This window comes from Apodemus sylvaticus, chromosome 10, assembly GCF_947179515.1.
Source record: "Apodemus sylvaticus chromosome 10, mApoSyl1.1, whole genome shotgun sequence".
NCBI lineage: Eukaryota > Metazoa > Chordata > Mammalia > Rodentia > Muridae > Apodemus > Apodemus sylvaticus.
Genome location: NC_067481.1, coordinates 62244444 through 62271933, shown reverse-complemented (window position 1 = coordinate 62271933; position 27490 = coordinate 62244444). Strand labels below are relative to the sequence as shown.

General features: G+C 44.8%; 1 protein-coding gene across 6 annotated transcripts in view; it reads left to right on the top strand.

Annotated features, from left to right (window-relative positions):
* The window catches only part of Specc1 (sperm antigen with calponin homology and coiled-coil domains 1), a 271073-nt gene extending 245409 nt beyond the window's left edge, over positions 1–25664 (top strand). For all 6 annotated transcript variants that reach the window (XM_052196809.1, XM_052196813.1, XM_052196811.1 and 3 more), the window contains 3 exons: positions 5224–5340; positions 11482–11541; positions 22051–25664. In XM_052196809.1, coding sequence (XP_052052769.1) covers positions 5224–5340; positions 11482–11541; positions 22051–22140 — 267 coding nt within the window. In that variant the 3' untranslated portion in view covers positions 22141–25664. The remainder of the gene's footprint in view (positions 1–5223; positions 5341–11481; positions 11542–22050) is intronic.
* The last annotated feature ends 1826 nt before the right edge of the window (positions 25665–27490 follow it).

Here is a 27490-nt window from a genome sequence, read left to right as displayed (position 1 = left end):
GTATGTGATGAGAGGAATTTCTGGTCTGGTCCAGTCTATTTGGAGTTCTGTAGGCTTCTTGTGTGTTCATGGGCATCTCTTTCTTTAGGTTAGGGAGGTTCTCTTCTATAATTTTGTTGAAGATATTTACTGGCCCTTTAAGTTGGGAATCTTCACTCTCTTCTATGCCCATTATCTGGTTTAGTCTTCTCATTGTGTCCTGAATTTCCTGGATATTTTGGGTTAGGAGCTTTTTGCTTTTTGTGTTTTCTTTGACTGTTATGTCAATGTTTTCTATGGTATCTTCTCTTTCTATCTCTTGTATTCTTTTGGTGATGCTTGCATCTATGGCTCCTGATCTCTTTTCTAGGTTCTCTAGATCCAGGGTTGACTCCCTTTGTGATTTCTTTATTGTTTCTATTTCTATTTTTAGATCCTGGATGGTTTTGTTCATTTCCTTTGCCTGTTTGATTATGTTTTCCTGTAATTCTTTAAGGGATTTTTGTGTTTCCTTTTTAAGGACTTCTAGCTGTTTACCAGTGTTCTCCTGTATTTCTTTAAGGGAGTTATTATTTATGTCCTTCTTAAAGTCCTCTATCATCATCATGAGAAGTGAGTTTAGATCCAAATCTTGCTTTTCTAGTGTGATGGTGTATCCAGGACTTGTTATGGTGGAAGAATTGATGATGCCAAGTAACCTTGGTTTCTGTTGCTTATGTTCTTACGCTTGCCTCCCTCCATCTGGTTATCTCTAGTGCTACCTGTCCTCACTATATCTGACTGGAGTCTATCCTTTCTGTTATCCTGGTTGTGTCAGAACTCCTCAGAGTCAAGCTGTCTCTGTGACCCAGTGATGCTGGGATCCTGTAATCCTGAGATCCTGTGTGTGTCCAAGCTCCTGGGATCCTGGGATCCCTAGATCCTGGGCATGTAAAACACCTGGGAGTGGAACTTCCTCTGGGTGTTGTGGAACTGGCTGCAGAGTTTGTGCCGAAGGTCTGCTCAGGGCACCGGCCCCGACAGACCAGAAGGAACCCATGCCACTGGTCTGGCGGAGTTTCTGCTTGCCTGGTTCCCACTGGTCCCAGTAACTCCCAGTGCTGGAACAGATGTTGTGATCCTATCATCCTGGGCCAATAGAAGAGTTTTCATCCCCACTGAGTGCAGACCTCCCAGTGTGGCTGCTTTGAAAGCCATCCATGCTCCTGCCCACAACGCCTCACATAAGCCTAATAAAAACTCTTTGGTTCCTCATAATAAACATTGGTATGTTGGTAGAATTGTACCTTATTAGTTTGTCAGTGAGATCTTTGGCAGAGGGGTAGACATTGTTTATATCTCCTCCAGGGAAGGAATTTTACCAGCAGCCATACTGACCCTTATATAAAGAACTTAGATCACTTCCCATGATTTTTACAAAGTAGGTCCAGCTGTAGGATGATATTTAAGATTTTATCTTTTGGCTAATTTCCCCCCTTTCTGTGTTGAAGCCAGACAGTATTGCAGTACAATATTAACCTCTGGTATTTTTTTTTCCTGAATCAGACATCCCAACTCCTGAGGCTACATAGTAGCTTCAAGTCCAAGGAAATAGAAGGCAGATTTCCCATCATGATAAGAAGGCAGATTTCCCATAAGGCAATAGAGATAATTGCCAGATGAGGCTCTAGAGGGAGGGAAAGGGCTTCTCCTTCTGCCTACTCCAGGTCCTCAAAGAAGCCAGGCAGAATGCCCCACTCTGTCTTCAGACTCTATCCCCGAGCATGGGTAAGACACGAAGGATTAGAAATACTAATTTTGTGGACTGGAGAGATGTCTCAATAGTTTAGAGCAATTGTTGCTCTTGTAAAGGACTTGGGTTGGATTCCCAGCACCCACATGGTGGCCTACAATTATCCATAACTCTAGTTCCAGAGGTCATATGCCCTCTCTGGCCTCCACAGACACCACACATGCACATGACACACATATACACACACAGGTAAAACACTAACAACACATAAAATAAATCAAATTTTACAAAGAAACAAAAAACACTGGTTTCTGTTTCAAATATTCTTGGACTAACTTTCTTCCAGCACATATATTTTGCTTAGGGGGTGGGGGTTAGAATATTTTTTATTAAATCTTTGAGTTTCATACAGTTTCATTCAATTCATTTTGAACATTTTCCACCCTCTCACATTTATCCCATAACCACCCTAACTTTGAGATTGTTTTTCCTAGTTAGGTTTCTGTTGCTATGATAAAGACATAACCAAAAGCAACTCGGGGAGAAAAGGGTTTATTTAGTTTACACGTCACATCATAGCCCATCATCAAAGGAAGTCAGAGCAGGAGCTGAAGCAGAAGCCCCAGTGGACACTGCTTAGCTGTTCACTCCCCATGGCTTGCTCAGCCTGCTGTCTTATATAATCCAGGACCACTTGCTCAGGGGTGGCACTGCCTGCATTGAGCTGGGTCCTCCCACATCAGTCATTAATCCAAAAAAAAAAAAAAATGCCCTACAGACTTGTCTACAGGCAGCCTCATGGAGGCATTGTCTCAACGGTGCTTCCTCCTTCCAGATACTGCTAGATATGTGCCAAACTGATTAAAACAAAACAAAACAACAACTAGTAGATCTACTTGTCCCTGTCTGCCTCCTCCTTCCTTTCCCCTCTCCCTCTGTCTTTCTCCCTCTCCCTCCCCTTCCTCCTCTCTTCCCCTCTCCCTCCCTTCCTCCTCTCTTCCCCTCTCCCTCCCTCTCCCTCCCTCTCCCCATGGAGTCCAATTTGTGGTGTCCAGCTACTCTTGGAGATGGAGCCTGCCTGGGTTCAGTCAACATACCACTGATCACATTAAAGAAAACTGACTCTCCCCTCTCCCAGCAGCTGTCAATTCTGGTGGCTGTTTAGCTAGTGGTGGGATTTCATGACTCCATTTCACCACTGCCCCATTCTAGAATTTTTTTGGCCGGAACTTGAGAAGATCTTATACATACTCTCACAATTGCTGAGTTTATATGTGCGTCTGCCCTGTTGTCAGGAAAACACTGTTTTCTTAACGTTATCAACACTGTTGACTCTTACAATCTTTCCACCCCCCCTTCTTCCATGAGGATCCCTGAGCTTAAAGGCAGGGTATGATACGATAGCACTAAGCAGTCCACAGTCTTGTTTTCTGCACATTGACCATTTCAGGTCTCTGTGTTAATTGCCATCTTCTGCAATGGGGATCTTTCCTGATGAGGATCAAGAGATGCTCTGACCCATGGATGTAGTAATATGCCATGAGGGATTGTTTTAATACTGTGTCCATTTAGCAGATTGATGATTTTGGGTTCCCTAAGGACTGTGACTGATCTAGCCTCAGGTTCTTGGTCCCTACAACAGGGCTAGGTATGGCGTTCATCTTACGGAGTGGGCTGTAGAGTTAAGGTGGTTGTTTGCTTCCATAATATCTCAGCCACGATTGAACCAGCAGGTGGATCTTGTCAGGCCAAACATTTGTTGTTGCTTCCGGGGTTCATAACTGGATGAGAATGGTGTTTGGTTTTCTCTCTGAAAGCATGCCTCGCCACTTCCAGTTGAGTGCCAGCTTGATTTCTCCAAGTTCTATGACTCAAGTATGTGGTGTCTCCAGCAGTAAGGTTTAGTGTCAAGTCCTAGAGCGTAACCAAGGGCGTTGGCAATAGCCTATATATAATCAATGCTTTGGGGTCTGTGTGGCCCTATTGCTGGCCAAGATTTAAACTTTACTACAGTTGCCTCTCTCTCTCTCTCTCTTTCTCTCTTTCTCTGGGGGTAAATCTCCAGGGGAATAAGATCTCTATCCTAAGAAGTTCTTTTTAAAAAATAAAAAACTGAAAAGAAAAAAATAGCAATAAAACAAAACAACATCTGAACTATGAAGCTACAGTTTTGGACAAGAGATGATTTAGCAAATGAATGGCTTTGGCCCTTTTATTTGAAATGGCCACACAGATTAGAAATGCAGTGGGTTGGGGTTTTTCCTTTGAATCTCATGCTCAAAAGAAATCCTATTACAGAGGAATCATTCCCATACCCATAGAGGCAAGTCTATCCACAGTAAATGAGCAGCAAAGAACTGGGAGAAGTTAGGACATAATGGAGCAGAAGGAAAAGAATTTATCCAAGAGATTTTTCTTCAGGCAGAGAATCAGGACACTCAGTCTTTTATCATTTGAAGCTGTGCTCCCGATGTCTCACCCTTAACCCTTGAGGCCATTGGTTTGGGACTTCAGACTTCAAACTCTTTTCTCTATTACTGTTACTATATTTATGTGTGTGGAGGTCAGAGGACAGAGGATTTCAGGAATCATTTTTCCTCTTTCCTCTGTGCAGTTCCTGGGATAGAACTTAAGTGGTCATGTTTGACTACAAGTACCCTTACCCACTGTACCAGCTCCTCAGCCCCTGGGTAGCTCTTGAAAATTGAATCTTTGGGAAGATAGCCTTGCTGCTTCTCATGGTGTGCCAAGCAGCAACCCCAACAGTGGCCTGTCCTGCAAGAGAAGCCTCATTCCTCACAAAGGAGTGATCCTTGCTTATCCTCTGTGATAGCAGGGAGACTGGTGAGGCTTCACTCACCTCTGGGAAGCTGCTCTAGTTAAGGAAGGCAATATAGAGCAGGAGCAATCGTCTCTTGGGCTCCAGCCTCTTGTTTTATTGGTCTGCTTGTTGTTGGGTTATATATAGTTGTGGTGATCGTAATAATTGTGAAGGTAATGATAATGGTGGAGGTTGTGATGGTGATGGTGGTGGTGATGGTGGTGATGTTAATGATGATGGTGATGGTAATGATGATGGTGGATGATGATGGAGGATGATGATGGAGGTAGTAGTGATGGTGATGATGGTAGTGATGATGGTGGTGGTTATGAGGATGGAGATAGTAGTAATGGTGGTGGTGGTGGTGGTGATTGTGATAGCTGTTCTTCCTTGGCCAATAAGTCTGAGAAATTCTGGAAATAAAAAACTTATCTGGGGAGTAATTTGAAATAAGATTTATATCAGGCCTTAAAGGCTGTCTAGGGAATAAGCAAGAATTCCCCATGGTCTCATCTTCCCCTACACAAATACCCGTGAATGGATGTGGGCCACAACAGGCCATTTCTGTTACCAAAGTTAAACACACTTATGTTGTTTCACCCAAACCCAAGATAGACACCTACATCATGTAGTCTGATTCATGTCCTTGATGGTACCGTGTGGGTTAACACTGGATTTACTCTCTCCACAGAACATTGATATCACCAATTTCAGCAGCAGCTGGAGTGATGGACTGGCCCTCTGTGCTCTGCTGCACACTTACCTGCCTGCCCACATCCCATACCAGGAGTTGAACAGTCAGGAGAAAGTAAGTCATTGCCTGAGCCACCCCACTTCTCTAGGAGTGCCAACAGAATTTCTGTGGCAGTGCATTACTACTGGGTGGGTAGCTGGGGTGATCATCAGGAAGGGCACAAGGGCAGGATGTGACAGCAGTGCGGGATCCTTTTCTCAGCAAATATGTCTCAGCTGCCCTTTCCATTGCATGCACTTTGTTATCAAGAAAAACAGTGAATTCCAGTCTACTGTATGTAGTTGCTGCGAGGATGCTTATTACCCAATTTCTAGAGAAAACCGTGATTCATCTGTTACCTTCATTTTGCAAAGTCTTTTCCAGTGTGGGGTGGAGGAAGGAGGGATAGCAGAATTCCCTTCTTGTCTTGGATTAGGTTCAGCCACATTCCAGAGAGTCATCAGGTTTATGAAAAGCCCATCAATGTAAATGTTAGTATCACCTAACTATGTAAACCAGGCTAGCCTCTAACTCACAGAGATATGCCTACCTCTGTCTCCTGCATCTTGAGTCAAAGTCTTGTGACACTATGTCTTGGCTAATCTCAGTCTGTAAATACCTTCCTGGACGGCTGACAAGATGGCTCAGTGGGTAAAGGCATTGCTCCCAAACTTGTCAACCTCCATTTAATAGCCAGGCCCAACATGGTGGAAGGAGAGAAGCAACTCCCACAAACTGTCCTCTGATCTCCACATATGAACACACACTAAATAAATAAATAAATAAATAAATAAATAAATAAATAAATAAATAAATAAATGTAAGGAAATTTAAATAAAGTTTAGTTAAATATTTGAATACTAGAAATAGCCAAGTTGGCACTTGCGTTCACACACACACACACACACACACACACAACCATCACAGAATGCCTTACAGGACTAACAGTGTGGCTAATGGCAAAGCAGTGATCCATTATGTACAGACCCTGGGTTAAATTTCTAGCATGGAAAATGTAATTTTTTTCAAAGCATTTCCTTGTGGGGTGCTGTATAAATTGTAAAACAGGCTGAGAACTGCCATGTGATGTTTAGGAGGAAATATACTCGGTGCATCATGTTAAGTCTGAGATGTCTAAAGTAAGTCAAGTGTTATGTTAGGAGGCAAGCAGCAAATCTGGAGTTCAGATTGGAAATCCAAGCTTTAAGAGTGGATATGGGGGGAAATCAGTGAAGATCTGTGCTGTGTAGTGGAACTTCCCAAGATGAAGCAGCATTCTGTGTGTGCACTGTCCAGTGATGTTGGAAGGGTACAGATGGTGTATCAAACTGTAAAACTGAAAATCATCCAGTCCCCCTGACCCTAAGGGAACTGTCTTAAGTAACTCTAATAACTTTAGTCAATAACTGAGACTCTTTATGTTATAAAAGTTTATTTAGAGCTTTGAATGCTGAAAAATTTTAAATTGAGGCAGTCACATCCGTTTGGCCTCTCATCAGGGCCACATAGTAGGAAACATTACAACAGTGAGACCATGGGCAGAAGAGAGACACAGGGTGAGCCAAGAAGCCAGAGATTCAGAGGCCAAGTGTGCTCTTCTTATAATAATTTGCTCTCACAGGAAGTAATCAGTGTCTCACAAGAATGACATTGATCTCTTCAGAGAGTAAGATTCCCAGTCGCCTGTTTTATCCATATCCTAAGGGTTCCATTACTTCATATGGTGTTGGCCAAGCTTTCAGGTCTCGAACCTTCTGGGACACACTCAAGCCCTGACCCCGGCACAAATAGAAGCACAGAGGGGAGAACGACCCAGCAGAGGGAACTAGAAGGGGCCATCAGCCATCACAGAGGCCAAGGCACAGCAGGACATCTGACTGTGGCCTAGGTGGTATTCCCTCCCTAACCCTATTAATTCTCCATACCCCTCTGGTGTGACGGTACAAAAAAATCATGTAAATAGTGAGCATAACAAACTTCAAAATAATCAACAGTCCTTCCAAAAATGATAGCAAGTTAAGCTTTAGCACCTACATACTCACACAACCTAAAACCTGAGTCTTCCTGAAAGTGACGTGTTTACCTGTAGTCAGTAGGCCTGGCTTCTTTGTCCTTGAATCATTTCAGATCTGTTGGAAACGAGTGGGCCTGTGGGTGTTTGCTCTCACACTTGGTGTCACGAGCATTGCTTTCTGGTGACCAAAACCCTTTGGCTCACCCTGAATCCCTGAAATTCCCACATCAGGCACCTTGCCAGCTGCTCAGGGGCCTCTTGCAGATGTGGAGATGAGCATCAGGGCAGGTCAGCATCAGCATTCTTGTTCCTGTCACTGTTATAGGACAGGGTCTCATGGTTCCCACACATTTGGCTGAGTTTCTTTTTCTGGATCTTTGCTAATGTCATCAAAGAGCGCCAGTGGTGAAGGACCACTATAAGGCAATGAGGAGTCAGCATCACATACCAGGAGTGCCATGCTCAGATCTGTTTGGTTTCACAGCTCCCTGTCAACTCTAGCTGAGCCTGAGTTCTAGCACCCAGGACTCTGTCAGTCACCCATGGCCTGCTACTCCCTGAAAAAAGTATCTGGCTTCACCCTGGCTGTACCCTAAGGGGAGAAGCAATGACTATAGCTCAGGGTGTGACAAACAGGATAGAATACACTGAGAGAGGCTAGATCCATCCATTACACAGGAGGGTTGTTAAAATCATGTGTCAACAGAAGACCTTCAATACAACATCAACTGAACATGCGTGGAATAGGACTACCCACAGACCCTCCTGGATGAGTGAACACGGTCCAGACACTGCCTTGTAGTCTTATGTACTCAGGGTGAGGGGGTTGTTGGTTGGCTGGTTGTACTTTGTGGAATGCACAAGCATCAAAAAGGGTACTCAGAGAAATATACTGTTGTAAGAATCCATTAAAATCGAAATATAAAAATAGTATGAATAAGGCTCTGGGCTGAGTGGTGGAGCCCAGAGTGTCTTCATGAGTGAGGGCCTGGACTTCATCCCCAGCATGAAAGTTAATTAGTTCAGAATTAAAAATAAGGACGGGCAGTGGTGGCGCACGCCTTTAATCCCAGCACTTGGGAGGCAAAGGCAGGCAGATTTCTGAGTTCAAGGCCAGCCTGGTCTACAGAGTGAGTTCCAGGACAGCCAGGGCTACACAGAGAAACGCTGTCTCAGAAAAAAAAAATCAAAAATAAATAAATAAATAAAATAAAAAAGAACTGGGCACAATGGTCCATGCCTTTAAACCCAGCACTTGGTAAGTAGAGGGAGGAAGATCAGAAGTTCACGATCATGTTAGCTACTTAGTAAGGTCAAGGCCAGGCTGGGCTACATGAGACTGTGCCTTAAATAAACAAGAATATCTTGTATGGTATTAAAGGGATATGCACTGGCAGGGTGTACCTTACAGTAGGTGGAAGGTGTGGGTGAGATTTTTTGCTTTCATTAGAAACAGAGTCTTCAGATGTCAGCTTGTGCAAGCTCTTCCACGAAGCCCAGAATCAGGTTGTAGAGTAGAGAGTGATTATGTTGGTATCTGAAATTTAATATGAGAGTGGATCAGATCCTTTCTCCCACTTATTTACAGAAAGATGTTGCACCAGTAAAGTCCTGCCAGCCAAGCTAGGGACCAGGTTCTGCACCAGATAGGAACAGGTGACCCTGAAGTGGAAGGTCACAGGCCCACCCCGCCCCACACCGGGCAGGCACTGAGGGACGGCCTCTCACTGTCCCCACTTATATGGCATAGCTTCCACTGGGCAAAGCTCACGGCCTAAGGACCTTGGCTTTCCTCCCTCTCCCTCACTGGGCACACACTCTCCCGCTCTCTGGCCTCAGCACAGCATCCGCAGCAGTGCACAGTAAGAGGGTATTAGGATAATGACCCCTGGCTACTGGTGGCCTGTTACCATCAAAATAAGCAAAAATCATTTTTATGACTACCACCAACAACAACAGTAACAATCTCCCCTGTCATGTTCCATGTGATGCCATTTCAGAGCATTTTGAGGCAATTTTCCAAGATTTATTCTGTGTTCAGTTTTTACTTAGAAAACATTTTTATCTGACTCATACTAGAGTCTTAGCAGAATTCTAATTAAAATGTTTGGTTTAGAAATGCCTTCCCTTTAGACCTTATCAGTAACCCAATAATACAAATTAAAACAATAAAATACCATGTTTAGCCTGACACATTTGGCAGGTAAAGACATGGGGAGAAAAAGAACATGATTGTTGGAGCTACCTTTTTGGGAAGCAGTTTGGCATTACAATCTCCTGAGCCATAAGAGTTGTTTGTAGCTCAGCTTCCTCAGCAATGTGACCTAAAAGGTGGTCTAAGCAAAGGGACTTCAGAGTGAGAACAAAGGCTCTGTTAGCACCCAAATAGGGACTGCTCCTCTAGTGTGCTGCAAGGACCCATTACTGGGTCTGCTGAGCAAACAGAGCAGTGTCTGGGAAACAAGGGTGCGGTTTCCAGTCACTGCCCATCAGTCTCCCTAAGTGTCAAGGAAGAAGGCCTGTGGACTGGGCAGTCTCACCATGATCAGCAGCTTCCCACAGGCTAGGGAAAGGCATGCAGAAACCAGTCTGCTTTTCCTCTGATGAAGTTTATACAGCAGCAAGCTGACTTCAGTGTCAAGGCACCTTTTGGCCTAGGGCCTAATGTTTAGACAGGGCACAGTGAAGACCAAGGGAAAATGGAAAACTAGAAAATTTTGTGTAAGTGACCTTGGACTCCTGGATTTCAGCGATCGTCTTCCCTTAGCTGCTTAAAAAGCTGTGGGCACAAAAACTTATTTATAAACTTTAAATGTGACTGGTAAAGTGCTTGCCTAGCATACACAACTCCTGGGTTCCATCCCTAGTACTCAGGAAGAAAAAAAACCATAAATATATCAAATTGAAAATGATGCATAGGGCAAAGTGTGAACAGGCTTCTCAACTATACCTAACATATCTAGTTAAATTTCTAAAACTTAATGGCTTTCCTATGAATTATTGAAGTGGAACAGCAGAACCAAGTAATTGAGATTTTCTGTACAGAGAGATGTCAGAGAAGACTGAGGAAGAGTCCGAGAACAGAGCTCCAAACTGAAGCTCGGTGACCCCAGGGAATAGCGCTGGTCGAGTTCTAAGGGAAATTATTTTCAGCCTAGAATTCTTTGTCCAGCCACTATTAACTAAGCATGATGGTAAAAAGGATTTTTCTGTATGAAGCATCTGGAATGTTTCTCCTCTACAGCCTTCCTCAAGAGTGTACTCCAGTGAGACGGGGCTATAGTCCAGCCAATGAGAGGTTCTGGGAGGTCCTTGGGGTATAAAGATTTCCTTGAATAGTAATAGTAATTAAGAGCTTCAGAGTTTGAAAAGTGGGAAGTGATCAGTAGTCCAAGGACACCTGGTCCCAACGTGAGGCAGACCCTCCGTGTGAGGACAGGAAAGCAACAGGCTTCGAGGGAGGTGTTAGGAACTTCATGCAAGCACCAAAGTGAATAAGAAACCAGATGATGAGGGGCAGTTCTCCAGTGAGAAAAGTCTGGGGCCAGCAGAAGCTATAGTGTAAAAAACAAACCGTGGAAGGATTGGAACCAAATCTCAACAAGTCGCCCCTGACCACCATAGGCCAGCCATGGCATGAGTGCACACAGACGCATAAGTAAATAAATAAATAGTGGTGTGACATTACAGTCAGCAAGACATCACTACAGGAGAGAAAGAGACACTGGAAAGAGCTTCTCCCGAGTCTCGGATTGGGGGAGGGAACAGTTTTTCCTTTGGTATATTTAACTACCTTCAGATATAACTTAGAGAGTTTTAAGACCAGGTCTCACTGTGTAGCCCTGGCCTCTAACTCATAATCCTCCTGCCTCAGCCAGAAGTGCATTGATGCCACATCCAGTTTGATTATCCTTTGTGACATAGCCCAGTGAAAAAATACAACAGAATGTGGTGAATGTTATAAATCTTGAAAAGCCACAAAGCAACAAAAAGTTTGTCTTTAGTCATGTGTCAATGTCATTTTCCCAGTGGCACTTGTAACCTGTTAGGCTTTCCTTCCTGAGGCAGAGCAGGTCTGCATGGTTGGCACGGCCATGTCTGTATAGTTGGCATGGTGCTACTTGCTTTGTGCAGTGAGTACTCTGTAGCGTGTCACCTGCTGTCCCTTCTCTCAGCCATTCTCTTTGTCTTCCTTAACACAGAAAAGAAATCTCTTGTTGGCATTTGAAGCAGCAGAAAGTGTAGGCATCAAACCCAGCCTGGTAAGTATCCTATTGTGTATCCTTTTGATATTTTTTCTACTTCATGAAAAAGAACCTCCTGCTGCCCACTAAACAGATAAATGATGCTCAGATCCATTTGCAGATCTCTGTTACTCATGATTCATAATATAAAGTTATACAGTCAGTTTGAATACAAGTTAGACTCAGAGTTTTTGTTTGTATCTTTGTTTTATTATTATTATTATTATTATTATTATTAATTACTTTATGTTTGTAGGTGTTTTGCTTGCATGTGTATGTGTGCAACCCATGTATGCCTGATGGGCCAAAAAAGCATATTGTATCACCTAAAACTAGAATTACAGATGACTGTGCGCCGCCCTGTGGGTGCCACCAGGAAGGTTACAGAGCTACTAGAAATGAACATTTGGAGTGAAGAGTGCATGGATGGGCTGCAAACGGGTTAGACTCAGCAAGAGCGAAGTTGGCGGGTGGAAGGTGAGCAGGAGACACCCAAAGGATCAAGCAGACAGTCAAGGACCGGGAACAGTAGAGAACTTGTTATTAATGTCTGTTTACTTTCTAGAATGGGGAAGCCAGTATACTCAGAGAGTTGGAGACCAGCCTAGACCACATGAAACCCTGTCTCAAAAAAAATTATATATATTGTGGAGTGGGCTAAAGAGACAGTACTGAGTGGTAACCAATCTAGAATCAACTTTCAGGTTTCTTATATGCAACAACAGAAAAAATCTGATTTAAGCAACTGCTAATTGGCTTTCTAGTCTCGAAACTAAGTTAAAACTTCTTATATAATCTTTCAACAGAAATTGACCAAAGGTTATTAATTGCTATTGCCACTTTTGATTGGGTATAATTTAGAAATGACAAATGTGCCAGATGGTTGACACCTTTAATTCCAGCAGTCAGGATGCAGAGGCAGGCTAATCTCTGTGAGTTTAAGACCAGTCTAGTCTCCAAAGCTAGAAACCTTATCTCAGAAAAACTAAAAACCAAACAAACAAACAGACAACAACAACAACAAAACCAGCCAAGTGTAAACCAGTGCATTGTGCATGTGTGTGTAGCCAGGCTGGCTTTGGTATCACTGTGTAGACTGACCTTGAATTTCTGACCCTCTTGCCTCTCCCTCCCAAGTGCTGTGTTTAGAGGCGTGTACCACCATGTTTGGCCCAAGTTCTCTGGTGGTGTTTTAATCCACCTACAAGCAGGGGGAGGGGAGAAGAACAATCAGGAAAACCAGGGGTGGGATAACAGTGAGTTTCAAGTGCACAGCTCCCCAGGGTGGGAGGAGTCGGGGAAATGGGAAGTGGAGCTGTGGAGCTGCAGTCCTGGGGGGATGACCACCAGTGTAAATCTGACGAAGAATGGACAGTGTTGTAGAGAGAACACTATTCTTAAAATATTAGATATAAGTATTTTCTCTAAACCTTCCTCAAAAAGTAGAACACTATTTTAGAAATAGAAGCTTAGCAGCTGAGGGCTCTACTGCTGCAGTGGACTGGAATTTGACTCCCAACAACCATGTTGGGCAGCTCACAACTGTCTATAACTTTAGTTCCAGGGAATCTGACACACCAGAGTGACACTCTGCAGTCTCTCTCCAGAAACCCACACTCAAACACATAAGTACATGTAATTAAAAATAATAAAAATAAGTCTTATGTAAACAGATAATCAAAATCCCCTCGGAGTGAAGCTCTGTAAAGCTATCTGCTATAAAGCTTGGCGTAGTGTATGCCGAGCTTTAGAATAGTTTCCTGCTCAGCCACAGTGAAACAGATGCCTTAAGTGTACATCACAGTCCTACAGCAAGAATGGGCAGATATCCTTGGCGCCATTGTCATTACTGCAGAGCCACCGTGCTGTATCCCCCAGGACTGTGGCTTGGTGAGGTTCACTGTGGCCTTAGTCATTTAGTCCAGGACAGGCTGCTCACTCAGGGCTTGTGCGGGACAGTCTCTGCACAAGACTAGACTCCCCGAAGCAGGAACTCCAAGAGCCTTACCCTTTGTCTTTCTAAACATCCGTGAGTCCGGTAAGTGAGGTCAGTTGCTTTTTATAAGTTTTACCATCTTAATTACTTTAAGTGGTGTGAAGCACCTTCACATTGTGGTGCAATCCTTGCCACCCTCCCCCTTAGAATTCTTATCTTGCAAAATCGAAACTCTGAGTCTGTTAAACATTAACTCCTCATCCCCACCCTCAGCCTGGTGGCCACTGTTCTGTTCTTAGACCCTGAGGAAGACCTTATTTTAGACACCCCATGCAAGTGTATTTGCTCTACCATTTCTGTCTTAGTTTGGTTTATGTGACTTAGTGTAAGGTCCACAAAGCTCATCTGTTAGAAGTCCCTTCCCTTTTAAGGTAAATTACAGTTTCACCACATGCTGCTCATCCCCATCTGTTACTGGACACTAGGGTGCCGCTATAGTTTGGCTCTTCTGAGAAAATGCTTTGGTGAGCCTGGGTGACGGGTACTTTCTCTTTTTATTACTGAAGGTCCTGAGAACAGTGCCAGGCCACAGACTGTTAGTAGCAAGGATGTGTGAGCAGATGAATAAAATACGACACATTTCTGGTGGATTTTTTTTAAAGATTCATTTATTTTTATTTTATTTATATGAGTATTTTGCCTGTGTGTGTGTGTGTGTGTGTGTGTGTGTGTGTGTGTGTGTGTGCCACATACACACCCGGTGCCCGTGGAGGCCAGAAGAGGGCAGCTGGAGTTATAGGTAGTTAGTTAATAAGGTGCCATGTGGGTGCTGGGAACATAACCGAGGTCCTCTGGAAGAGCAGCCAGTGCTCTTGACCACTGATCCATCTCTCCAGCCCCTGTGGTATATTTCTAATGTTCTTGATTAAGCTCATCAGCACCAAGGCACTAAGATTCTTAACCAGTATTTTCGAAGTCAAATTTGTTTTCATTCTGGCTGGGGATTTTTTTTTTTTGTTCCATTTTATCTGCTGTAGCCCACTAACTAGGTACTTAAGCCGTGGTAATCCATCCCTAAGTTGTTCACAACAAACCACATGGGAGAAGCATATCTTTGCTTCAGACTTAACATACTAGTTGCAAAGGTATGTTGAGTGATTGATTAACCAGTGCCTTTAGCAAACCCCCCTCCCAATTAAGGCCTGCCTTAACATTAAGCAGAGGAAGAAAATATCTTCTAAATTTAATTCTACATGGAACTCCTTTTTATTTCCTGTTCAAAAAATGCTTCCATTCACACATGTGGTGGGCAGACACAGATGCAGACAGAACGCCCATCAAATACAATACAATACAACAACAACAAAGTAACTCCAGTATCCTTCTCTTGTCAGAATCTTCCCTGTGGGCCAGCAAGATGACTCAGTGGGTAAAAGTATTTTTCACCAACTGAGTTCAGTCACAGGGATCCACATGATAGAAGGGGCAAATTGTTCTCTGCCCTCCATAGGTATGCCATGAGAGGTACCTGTCTCTATCTATCTATCTATCTATCTATCTATCTATCTATCTATCTATCTCAGGGAGTGAATATCTTCTGATAGAATCATAACAATTACGCATAAATGACATGACCATTTTATTCTGTTTTTAGAATAAGAGTGTTTTTCCCCTGCATGTGGTAATTGTCATAGCCATTTTTTAGATCGGTCTATTCCTGTAGTACCTGTCTCCTTTTGAGTGTTTTGCTTTGTTGCGGGAATGGGTCTTTGAGGAGGAGTTCACTGCATAGCCAGGGCTGTCCTTGAACTTCTGATCCTCCTGCCTAACCCTGCAGAGTGCTGAGATCAGGACCTCGTGACCATAGACCTCTCTGATGCTTTATTGTGAGTCTCTCTGCTGTGCTGACCTCTGTTTTCCTCACAATTCTTTGCTGCCCAGTCATCTTCCCAGGTCTGGTAAAGTTTTTAATTCTGACCCAGTTTTTCAGTTGTTTTCTTTCATGGTCATGCTTTGATGTAATTAAAAGTTCATCACCCAACCCCAGATCACAAACTCAGATTTGCTCTTGTATTTTTTTTCTAGATCCTTCAAAATTCCTCCTTGTGCTCCCTGATTGGTTTTTGTGTGAGCTGTGGATTGTGCATTAGTTGCTTGTTTGCGTGTTTGTTTTTTGTATGGCCATCTCGTCCAGTACCAGGTGTGAGGAGAACATCCTTCTCCTACCCTCTCCAGAGATAAAATCTCCTCCCTTTGCTGTTCTTCTAGACCATTTTTTCCCATATTCATAAATTTTAGAGCATTTGTTAATATCTACCAAAAATTAAGATTTACTGGAATTTTTTATTGAATATCATCTTCATTTACATTGCCAATGGTAAAACCTTTCCCGATTTGCCCCCTCCCCAAAGACCCCCAACCCCTCCTCCCACCCCCTGCCTCCACCTATATGCCCCTCCACCTGACCCACTCCCACCTCCCCGCCCCCTTGATTTTCCTTTGTTGGGGCATCTATTGAGCCTTTACCTGACCAAGGACCACTCCTCCCACTGATGCCCAACAAGGCCTTCCTCTGCCACATTTTTGGCTGGAAACATGTGTATCCCTTGGTTGAAGGTTTAGTCCCTGGGAGTCCTGGGGCTTCTGGGTGGCCGAGATCATTGTTCTTCTCATGGGGCCCATAAACCCCTTCAGCTCCTCCGGACCACGCTCCAGCTCCTCCATTGGGGACCCCATGCCCAGTCCAACGGTTGACTGCTAGCATCTACCTCTGTATTTGTAAGGCTCTGGCAGGGCCCCTCCAGAGACAACCATGTCATGCTTCTTTTGGTATACACTTATTGTCCATAGTAGTGTTGGGGTTTGGTAACTGTTTATAGGATGAATTCCCAGGTAGGACAGTCTCTGGGTGGCCTTTACTTCAGTCTCTACTCCACACATTTTCTCCCTTATTGCTCCTGTGAGTATTTTGTTCCCTTTCTCAGAGGAATCGAAGCACCCTCACTTAAGTCCTCCTTCTTATTCAGCTTTCCTGTGCTGGGTGCATTGTAACTTGTTTATTTTGAGCTTTTGGGCTAACTTCTGCTTATTAGTGAGTGAATACCATGTGTGTTCTTTTGTGATTGGTATACCACGCTCAGGATGACACTTTCTAGTTCCATCCATTTGCCTAAGAATTTTATGAATTCATTGTTTTTTGTTTTTGTTTTTGTTTCTGGTTTTTGTTTTTTGGATTTGGTTTTTTCGAGACAGGGTTTCTCTCTATAGCCCTGGGTGTCCTGGAACTCACTCTGTAGACCAGGCTGGCCTCAAACTCAGAAATCCACCTGCCTCTGCCTCCCAGAGTGCTGGGATTACAGGTGTGCGCCACCACCGCCCAGCTGAATTCACTGTTTTTAATAGCTGAATAGTACTCCATTGTGTATATATACCACAGTTTCTGTATCCATTCCTCTGTTGAAGGATATCTGGGTTCTTTCCAGCTTCTGGCTCTTATAAATAAGGCAGCTATGAACATAGTGGAGTATGTGTCCTTATTACATATAGGAGCATCTTCTGGGTATATGTTCAGGAGTGGTATATCTGGGTCCTCGGGTACTACTATGTCTAATTTTCTGAGTAATCGCCAAACTGATTTCCAGAGTGATTTTACCAACTTGTGATCCCACCAACAATGAAGGAGTGTTCCTTTCCCCCCATATCCTCTCTAACATCTGCTGTCCTCTGAGTTTTTCATCTTAGCCATTCTGACCAGTGTGGGGTGGAATCTCAGTGTTGTTTTGATTTGCATTTCCCTGATAACTAAGGATGCTGAACATTTCTTTAGGTGCTTTAGAGCCATTCGAGTTTTCTCAGTTAAGAATTCCCTGTTTAGTTTTGTACCCCATTTTTTAATAGTGTTATTTGATTCTCTGGAGACTAACTTCTTGCGTTCTTTGTATATATTGGATATTAGCCCTCTGTCTGATGTAGGGTTAGTAAAGATCTTTTCCCAATTTGTTGGTTGTCGTCTAGTCCTATTGACTGTGTCCTTTGCCTTACAGAAGCTTTGCAGTTTTATGAGGTCCCATTTGTAGATCCTTATTCTTAGAGCATAAGCCATTGGTGTTCTGTTCAGAAACTTTTCCCCTGTGCCCATGTGTTCAAGATTCATCCCCACTTTCTCCTCTATAAGCTTCAGTGTATCTGGTTTTATGTATAGATCCTTGATCCATTTGAACTTGAGCTTTGTACAAGGAGATAAGAATGGGCCCATTTGCATTTTTCTGCATTCAGACCTCCAGTTGATCCAGCACCATTTGTTAAAAATGCTGTCCTTTTTCCACGGGATGTTTTTAGCTCCTTTGTCAGATATCAAGTGACCCTAGTGTGTGGTTTCTTTTCTGCGTCTTCAGTTCTATTCCATTGATCTTCCTGCCTGTCTGCATACCAGTACCAAGCAGTTTTTATCACTATTGCTCTGTAGTAGAGCTTGAGGTCAGGGATGGTGATTGCCCCAGAAGATCTTTTGTTGTGGAGAATTGTTTTTGCTATCCTGGGTTTTTTGTTATTCCAGATGAATTTGAGAATTGCTCTTTCTAGATCTATGAAGAATTGATTTGGGATTTTGATGGGGATTGCATTGAATCTGTAGATTGCTTTCGGCAACATAGCCATTTTTACTATATTGATCCTGCCAATCCTTGAACATGGGAGATCTTTCCATCTTCTGAGACCTTCGATTTCTTTCTTCAGAGGCTTAAAGTTCTTGTCATACAGATCTTTCACTTGCTTCATTAGGGTCACACCTAGGTATGGAATATTATTTGGGACTATTGTGAAGGATTTAATTTCCCTGATTTCTTTCTCATCTTGTTTATCCTTTGAGTAGAGGAAGGCTACTGATTTGCTTGAGTTAATTTTATATCCAGCCACTTTGCTGAAGTTGTTTATCAACTTTAGGAGTTCTTTGGTGGAAGTCTTGGGGTCGCTTAAGTATGCTATCATATCATCTTCAAATAGTGATATTTTGACTTCTTCCTTTCCAGTTTGTATACCTTTGACCTCCTTTTGTTGCCTGATTGCTCTGGCTAGGACTTCAAGTACTATATTGAATAGATAGGGAGAAAGTGGGCAGCCTTGTCTGGTTCCTGATTTTAGTGGAATTGCTTCAAGTTTCTCTCCATTTAACTTGATGTTGGCTGCTGGTTTGCAGTATATTGCTTTCACTATGTTTAGGTATGGGCCTTGGATTCCCAATCTCTCCAAGACTTTTATCATGAAGGGATGCTGGATTTTGTCAAAAGCCTTTTCAGCATCTAATGAAATGACCATGTGGTTTTTTTTCCTTTAGTTTGTTAATGTAGTGGATTACATTGACAGATTTCTGTATATTGAACCATCCCTGCATCACTGGGATTAAGCCTACCTGATCGTGGTGAATTATAGTTTTGATGCATTCTTGGATTCGGTTGGCCAGGATTTTGTTCAGTATTTTTGCATCAATGTTATGAGGGAGATTGGTCTGAAGTTCTCCTTCCTTGTTTGGTCTTTGGTTTAGGTATAAGCATTATTGTGGCTTCATAGAATGAGTTGGGTAATGTTCCTTGAGTTTCTATTTCATGGAATAGTTTGAAAGTATTGGTATTAACTCTTCTTTGAAGATCTGATAGAATTCCCTGCTAAACCCATTTGGTCCTCCCAAGTGCTGGGTTTAAAGGCGTGCGCCACCACCGTCCGGCTTGTCTTACTCTTGATTTGAGGGAAAGAGCATTGTCTTTCCCAGCTGCATATGATGCAAGCTGTTGTGCTTGGGGTACATATCCTATACTGTATAAAATAAGTTAACATTTCGTTTCTTTTCAGAGAATCGTTTTATCATGAATATAGTCTGAAGCTTGTGTTTTTTTCTCAGTGTTAATATGATGAATTACATTGACTTAAAAGCATCAAACCAGTGATACTTTCCATAGCCTCACTGAATTATGATATATTCTACTTTATAGATTAATGAACCCTGTTTACTAATATTTTTTCAATTTACTAGTAGTTTTGTGTCTATTCATCCGAGAAACTCATTTACAGGGGTTTGTGTTTGTTTTTACAGTGTCTAATAGTAGGTTAATCTGATCTCACAAAATGAGTTGAGAAATGGTCCTTCATCTTCTGTTTTTTTGAGACTAAAGAAAGAACAGTATTAGTTCTTCCACATATGTTTGGTAGAATCATATGGACCTGGGTTTGGGCAGTTAACCATTAATTTAAGCAAATATTGCATGTGGTGAAATTATTACTAAGACAACCTACTTCCTCCTCTTGAATTGTACAAAACATTTCTTCAGAGGTTTTCAGATATAATTTTTTTGTTCATTTTGGTTTGGTTTGGTTTGGTTTTTTTTTCAAGACAGAGTTTCTCTGTGTAGCCCTGGCTGTCCTGGAACTCACTCTGTAGACCAGGCTGGCCTCAAACTCAGAAATCTGCCTGCCTCTGCCTCCCAAGTGCTGGGATTAAAAGCATGTGCCACCACTGCCTGGCTTCAGATATGATGTTAATAATGTACCAAAATGTTTTTGATTCAGTAATTGGTGGTATGAAATGGTCTTAGTGAAACTGTGACGAATAACTATACTTTGAAGTTTTCTGAAACTGAAGATGCCTTCTTTTACAGCAGAGGTTCTCAACCTAGGGGTCATGACTCCTTTAGCAAACCTCTATCTCCAAAAATACTTACAATTCTTAAAATTAGCAGAATCATGGTTATGAAGTAGCAACAAAATAAGTTTATGGTTAGGGGTCACCACAACAGAAGAACTGTATTGAAGGGTCGCAGCATCCGGAAGGCTGAGACCCACTGCTCTACACAGAGGGAAGCTTGCTGTTTCTCTGGAGTTTGTAGGTGTGTCAGAACTCATCTGCCTGCGGTCAGCACAGACAGTCTCTAGCATGTGTCCATGCTGCCATTAGCAACTCCTGCTTCAAGACTTCATTTTTCTAGTTCTAAAAATTGTTCTGGGAAAAACTGTGTAGAAGGCACCGTTTGTTCCCTTTGTACGCTTCCCCATAGATTGTGATACACTGATCATTTCAACATGACTAAGAGCAGAACAGGGGAGAAATGTTTGGATGCTGAGTCAGGGGAGGGACAGCTGGGCGTCAGGCCCAGGGGCAGGTGTGCTCAGTTCAGCCTCTTCCCCCATTGTCTCTGCTTCTGGCTATGTTGTGTTCCAAACACAAAAGCCTCCACATCCAGTCCACAGTTAATAATTAAACATGCTCTAAAAGCTCTGCAGAATATCCCCCTGGGCACCTAGTCTTCTCACCTGCCTTGTCACTGTTTGGCCCAGCCTTATACCTGATTGTTCAGCGAACTTACTTGCAGAATTGCCCCCAAAAGGTGTAATTTAATAAAATTAAATAAATAGCTCCCTCAATCACTGATCTATCAGAAAGAAAGAAAGAAAGAAAGAAAGAAAGAAAGAAAGAAAGAAAGAAAGAAAGAAAGAAAGAAAGAAAGAAGGAAAGAAGGAAAGAAAAAAGAAGAGTCCAGATCCCAGATATTAAATAGTAATAACACTACTAAGACACATGGTTTAAATTGACTCAAGGCATCTGTGGGAACCCATGAGTAGCACTCCAGGAAGTCTCTCAGAAAGAGATAACATTACCCACTGCAAAGTGCAGTGCACTGGAAGCAAAGGGAAACTACAGAAGTGCACACCCGCTCAAGTACAGCAGTGTGGGAGGATGTCCATCAGAAAGGCACAGAGTCGTGGGAACATGTCCACTGTGGTGGGATCCCAGGAAACTGGACTTACATTCATATGCGCCGCTGCCGCCTCCGCCTCCACCTCCTCCTCCTCCCCCTCCTCTCCCTCCTCCCTCTTCCTTCCTCCTTCCCGGGCCTCCTCCTTCCCTGGTCCCCCCATCACCCCACCCCTCCACCCCCCCACCCCCCCACCCCCGAGGCAGGGTTTCTCTGTGTGGTCCTGGCTGTCCTGGAACTCACGCTGTAGACCAGGCTGGCCTCAAACTCAGAAATCTGCCTGCCTCTGCCTCCCAAGTACTGGGATCACAGGCGTGCGCCACCACACCCGGCTCTTTTCCTTCTTCTTCTTCCTTCTTCCTCCTCCTTCTTTTTCTTCTGTTTTCTTTTGTTGGTTTGGGTTTTGATTGTTTGGGGTTTTAGTTTTCAAGAGTTTCTTTGTGTAGCCCTGGCTGTCCTGGAACCCTCTCTCTATAGATCAGGCTAGCCTGGTACTCCCCCTGCCCCGCCTCCCTAAGACTAATGTGCTGGGATTACAGGTATGTGCCACCACCATCCGCTTAGACCATTTTCTACAGTAAAAGTTCGGGTGACTGTAAATAGTTGTTGTAATGGTGTTTAAAGATGACAACATTAGGGAGTTATGTCTTGCGTCTTTGGAAGGGACATACCTATCAGGTAAGCTGCGGAAGAGCCTAACTCAGCACTTCAGCATGGTCTGTGTGTGCCTGTGCCTTGACTCCTGTCATGGATGGTTTCTAGTCAGTACCAACCCTGACCTGTATCAGAGTCCCTTTTGTAAAAAGAGGTCTGAGATGTCCCTTTGCTGACTGCTACCTTCTCTCGCAGGAGCTCAGTGAGATGCTCTACACAGACCGGCCTGACTGGCAGAGCGTGATGCAGTATGTGGCCCAGATCTACAAGTACTTTGAAACATAGCCAGACCAACTAGCTGCCGCTTGGCCTCGTTAGTCCTGGACGCGCCTGCTCACTGTCCATCATACCTGGTATGCCCACCACCTCGCCACCTGGAGCTGCAAGGAAGGCTCGAGCCAAGTGGACCAGCACTCCATCGAGAAGCAGAGCTGCCTCCACCGTGTCCCCACCATGCGGACCAGAGGCAAACATGTCTGGAGCCTATGCTCAGGAATCCTTGTTCCCGATGGGAAGTTTCTAGAGAGGCAGGCCCCACTCCTCACATTCTGGGTCCCCAAACCCAGGCCCTCTCCTGTGAGATTCCAGTGTCACCAGTCCCTTTTGCAGCCCACACGTGGTCTACATGCTGACAACAGCCCTTCACTCACCGTGTCTCTTCTCCCCCGCCCCCTTACTAAAACGCTTTGGCTTTGCTTCAGTCCAAACTCTGTCCTTACCAACCACCTTCCCCTGAAATAAAGCAGCACCATACAGAACAGAAAAACAAAAACAGCTTTTGCTTCTTAGCTACCTAGAAACACACTGATTAGGGAAATAACTTGCTCAGCTCTGTGTAGCTGACGACTTAATTACACTGCATAGGTCTCACTGTCCCTATTTGATTCCTCACGTGTGCAAAGGAGCCCTCGGTGCCTTGCTGATGGTCTACGGGAGGCCAGCTGGCATGCACATTAACCACACAGCCTGAGTACAGGGCTGATGTCCTGGCTGATGGAGCCATGACCATTGTCCAAATCACCTTCTGCCCACTATTTATTTACAGTTCCATCACACACACACACACACACACACACACACACACACACACACACATCTGCCTAACATAGGGGACTCAACAGAAGTCACTTATGCGTGTGGAGCAGCCTGTGCTGGTAAGCTCCTTGCACATTTGCACAGTTCGACAGGGTAGGAAGACAGAAATATAAACTGTGTTTTAGCTCCAGACAGAGTTGGTCCTTAGCACTTGCTTGGCCTTTTACATTTGCCTGATGGAAGGAGCTATTAGGAACAGTCGCACTGTCCCTGATATCCTGCTGCTTCCCTGAGAAGCTGCATGGACCCTCCCTGAGGACTCGGGCTCCTTGGCTCTAGAGTCTAGAGACTTTTTGCTATTTTTCTTGGACAAATAAATGAGCACTTGATAGCAAATGAGGTGCCCCTTTCTCAGACAGTCAGGTGTGCACAAACACCCATTATTGTTCTAAGTGCCAAATAGCCCTGTGCTGGTCCTTTGAGAAAGGACCTTGTTCACAGCAACCTCTGAGATTGACCGCCAATAGTGCTAGTGAATTTCTGCCTGCTTATCTGAGCCACCCTGCTGGCCCAGTCTGTGTCCTCGGAGGACCTGGGTTTTGTCCCTCCCTCCAGTCCATCCCTCTGATAGGTGGCAGCTGGGTGCAGCAGCACTGATTCTCAAACTGTTGTAGCCTCTTGGTGTCCCAGACTCCACCTTCAGGCTCAATCTGTAGTTCTTGGCTGTGGCTCCATCCAGTTCCCCTGGGACTCCTAGGAACTGCATGCTTGACCCTCCGATCAGGTGAGTCAGAATAACCGGAACGGAGCAGAGGTGGAGTCTGCAGATTCTCACAGTTCTCCAGAACTGGTGGACAGCCATGTAGAGAGGCAGGGCACTCCCCCCCCCCCAACTCCCTGTGCTCCCCACAGGAGCTCCTGAGCCGCAGTTTAGGGACCACAGTCAGCTGTGAAATGGGCCCCTTCATCTCCAGGTGGAAGTCTAGGCCTCAGAACCTCCTTTCTGATGAGTGTTCCTCTGAAAGCTAGGACTTGTGCCGCGTAAGCGCTGGCTGCGCTGATGTGATTGAGGACAGCCCTCACTGTCTCTCAGCAGGGAGAAGTGCTGTCCCACACAGCTGGGTGGTTTCCTCACAGGTGATCAATCTCAAGCTGTGTAGGAGAGGCCACAGTGAAGGCATGGAGTTTAGTCTGTCTGGCTCTTGTCAGGGTGCCGTCTAGACATCTAGGAGCTCTCAGCAGAGCAGGCTCCATGCTGGTCTCCGGACACCTCACAGTTTCGCACTTTGGGGCCCAGCCTCCCTGTGATCAGAATCCAGTTTGCTGAGGACTGGCCAGCCACATCTGTTCTTGTCTTTATTTTCCTTTGGCTTTCCCCTGATTACTGTAGTTCTTGCCAGGGATGTAGAAGAGGAATGAGATCCTTCCCAGTAGAAGCAGGTACTGCTGGTGATGGGGGTGAGGCAGAGGCAGGCAGACAGTGCGCCAGTTCTCCACCATGGCACCGCACTGCTGCATGTGGAGGTGCAGGGTCTAGGAAGAGCTCCAGGGTACAAAAATGAATATGTAAAACTGACCAGCTAAGAATACCAGCACAGCGGGTGCCTTACATTTTCTCGGGTTTTATTGGGGTGCTTGGGGTGGGATGGTTAGTTTGTTTGTTTTGCTTTGGGGATTTTTATGAAACAGTATTTCATGGCTGGTCTTGAACTCCTGATCTTCCTGCCTCTGCCTCCCAGGTGCTGAGAGTAGATACCATGCTCAGCTTTGGTACTCTGTGGTCTTGCTGTGTTTTTGTTTATCTTGGGCTTCTTTCCTCTCATTTGGAGGCTGTGGAAGGCCTCCGCGGCCATGTGTTTCCTATCTGCCCTTCTGACTGCAGAGTGTAAGACCTTGAGAAGTTAAACCTTGGGGGAAGTCTGTGTTTTTCTGCGCTGAGTGGTGTCTGAGCTGATGACAGATGACAGTGCTGAGGCCATGCCCACAGGGACAGGGTCCGAGCAACAGCCCTCTCCTCAGTCCCTTGTCACTTGGGCTGTTTGTCCTTAGTTCTCATTCTTCATCCGGTTGTTCCTCAGCTTTTGTAGACCATCCAGAGTTCAAGCCATGGCTGGGAGGGAGAAAGCCATGTCCTGCCAAGCACAGTGCCCCTGCCCGTGGTGACTTCAGTGCCTGTGCCAAGCACAGTGCCCCTGCCCGTGGTGACTTCAGCTATTCTGGAGATGGAAGCAGGAGAATCAGTTGAGCCCGGGGATTTGGGACTACTCTGGCAAAAGAGACCCTGAGAGGGAGTGGGGCTGTCCCAAAGCAATCGGCCTTCTAGCAATAATGACTGTCTGGCATATTCCCTTCCCAACTCCCACGAGCACCAGACACATGCCAGTCTCCCTGAGACCCTCAGGGACAAACCCACCCACCAAATCTAGCAGTTCCTAAGTATCCCAGTTTGAGATGCACCACTACCAACATGAATTAAAGAGGGAACCCCCAGCCATCTGAAGAGAAGTGTTTCCAGCATCTGCTGAAGGCCCTGGATTTCTAGCCCTCTGATTGAGGTTGGAGTTCTGGGACACCCTGAGTAGCTTACTGATTGTCACTACATTAGTGGAATGCACTTGATACATCGTGGCCTCCTTTCTGTCAAGAGCACACTAGATAGCACCAAGCACTGCCCAAGCATGACATACTATTAGAGGTGAACAGGGCTCAGAACGGAAGTGTAAGGTGTGTCGCTGTGTAATATTTCTAATAAATATATTTTGTTTCTGTCTCAATACTTTCACCTGGTGACATCCGTGTGTTTTTCAAAGCATCAAACTTACTTTGAGTCTGCCAAAAGCCAGCATCTCCCTGCATGTTCCTGTCGCTTTCCAGTCCCTCCTGCAGCTGCCCTTCCCCTCTGCAGCTGTCGTGCTGTGAGTACAGGCTGTCAGATGAATTCCAGCCCTGGGATGCTACCAAGCTGTACAAATGTGCTTAAGATGGGAAGCAGCTGTCTAGACCCTGGAAACCACACACAATGTTGTAGAAAGTTATGACAACATTAAAGAGGCAAGTGAATAAAAAGATGTAGCTAGTAGCGATGCCAGTGGAACCTGGAAGCCACAGACAAGTAGGGCCACCCTAGAATCTTCATTCCTATTCTCCCCTCAAGTGAGCCCCACAGCCTGGACATCTCCCGAGGGCCTCCACAACTGCTCAGGGTAATAGTCACTGGAAAGACTTATCAAACATTGGGCCAGCTTCAGAGCTACCACTTCCCTCTCCGTCTACAGGGACAGGAAAAGTTGCGGGAAGAGATACCCAGTCTTGTTTGCTCAACATCTGATTGTCCTGTGCCATTCTGAGTGCCAGTTGCCCTGGGCTGTGTACATGTGTGCATCCCTGCTGGCTCATGCACATGCATGGTGGGCCTTTCACAGATGCCCAGTGTCCGCACTTGGGAGTGATCTCCGTATCTGCTGGGGTTTGAGGCTTACCAAACAAGTTCTGTCCTATGGTCCTGGCACTCTACATAAAGGAAGTTAAGTACCATCCAGGGGCATTCCATGACTGGGACACCTTTGCACATGCACTTTACAGGTAGGGTAAACTGGTTTTGAAGTGGCTACCTGGTAGTACCTAGGGCATCTTTCTTTCTGACCCCAGATTTCCCATACAGCTATCTTGGGCAGTTTCTGTTGTCACAACACAATCCCACAAACTGAGTACTTTATAAAGAATAGAGGTTTTGGGCTGGTGAGATGGCTCAGCGGTTAAGAACACTGACTGTTCATCCTAAGGTCCTGAGTTCAAATCCCAGCAACCACATGGTGGCTCACAACCATCTGTAAATGAAATCTGACGCCCTCTTCTGGTGTGTCTGAAGACAGCTACAGTGTACTTACATATAATAAATAAATAAATCTTTAAAAAAAAAAAAAAAGAATAGAGGTTTCCTTACCTCTCAGTTCTGAAGTCTGGACCCTCCAAGAGCCCAGCTCTGGTGTCTGGAAAGGCATTCTTGCCACAGTATGACTTGGCAGAGGACATGAGGAAACAGAGTAAGCACGCCAACCATAGTCCTTCCCTTGTGAAACCACCAATGCTACCATGGGGAGCCCGACCCTCATGACTCATCCCGTTACCTCCAAAAAAACCATTCAGTGTCTAGCACATGAACTTTGGAGAGATACATTCAGGCCACAGCTTCAGTGGCAGCAGCTCATGGGCTAGCTGCATTAAATGAGAGGCTCGTAGCAGCTCTACGTACAGATCCCTGGGCTTATGGTCACCTTCCCTCTGCAGGTGAGAAGGGCTGTGCTCTTAGGCTGTGTAAGCTTCAGTCTGAGCTCCATGTGGGCCGCGCAGACTTCTGTGCTCAGGATGCCTGAACCTAACAAGTGGTGGTGATATCGCTTGATTGATTGGTCCAGCTGCCAATTACTTGCCTTCTGACTTGGAGATTAGTTCCAGGAGTGAATACCACAGCATCCAGCCTGCGGTCCATCTTGTGAACAATCTGTTCCAGCGTTTTCCAGCTTAATGGTAAGTGGGAAAGGCTTGGGGAGAAACTTGAAACCTGCTCCCCACCCAAGGCCTTTACCTTTCCTTTTCCTTT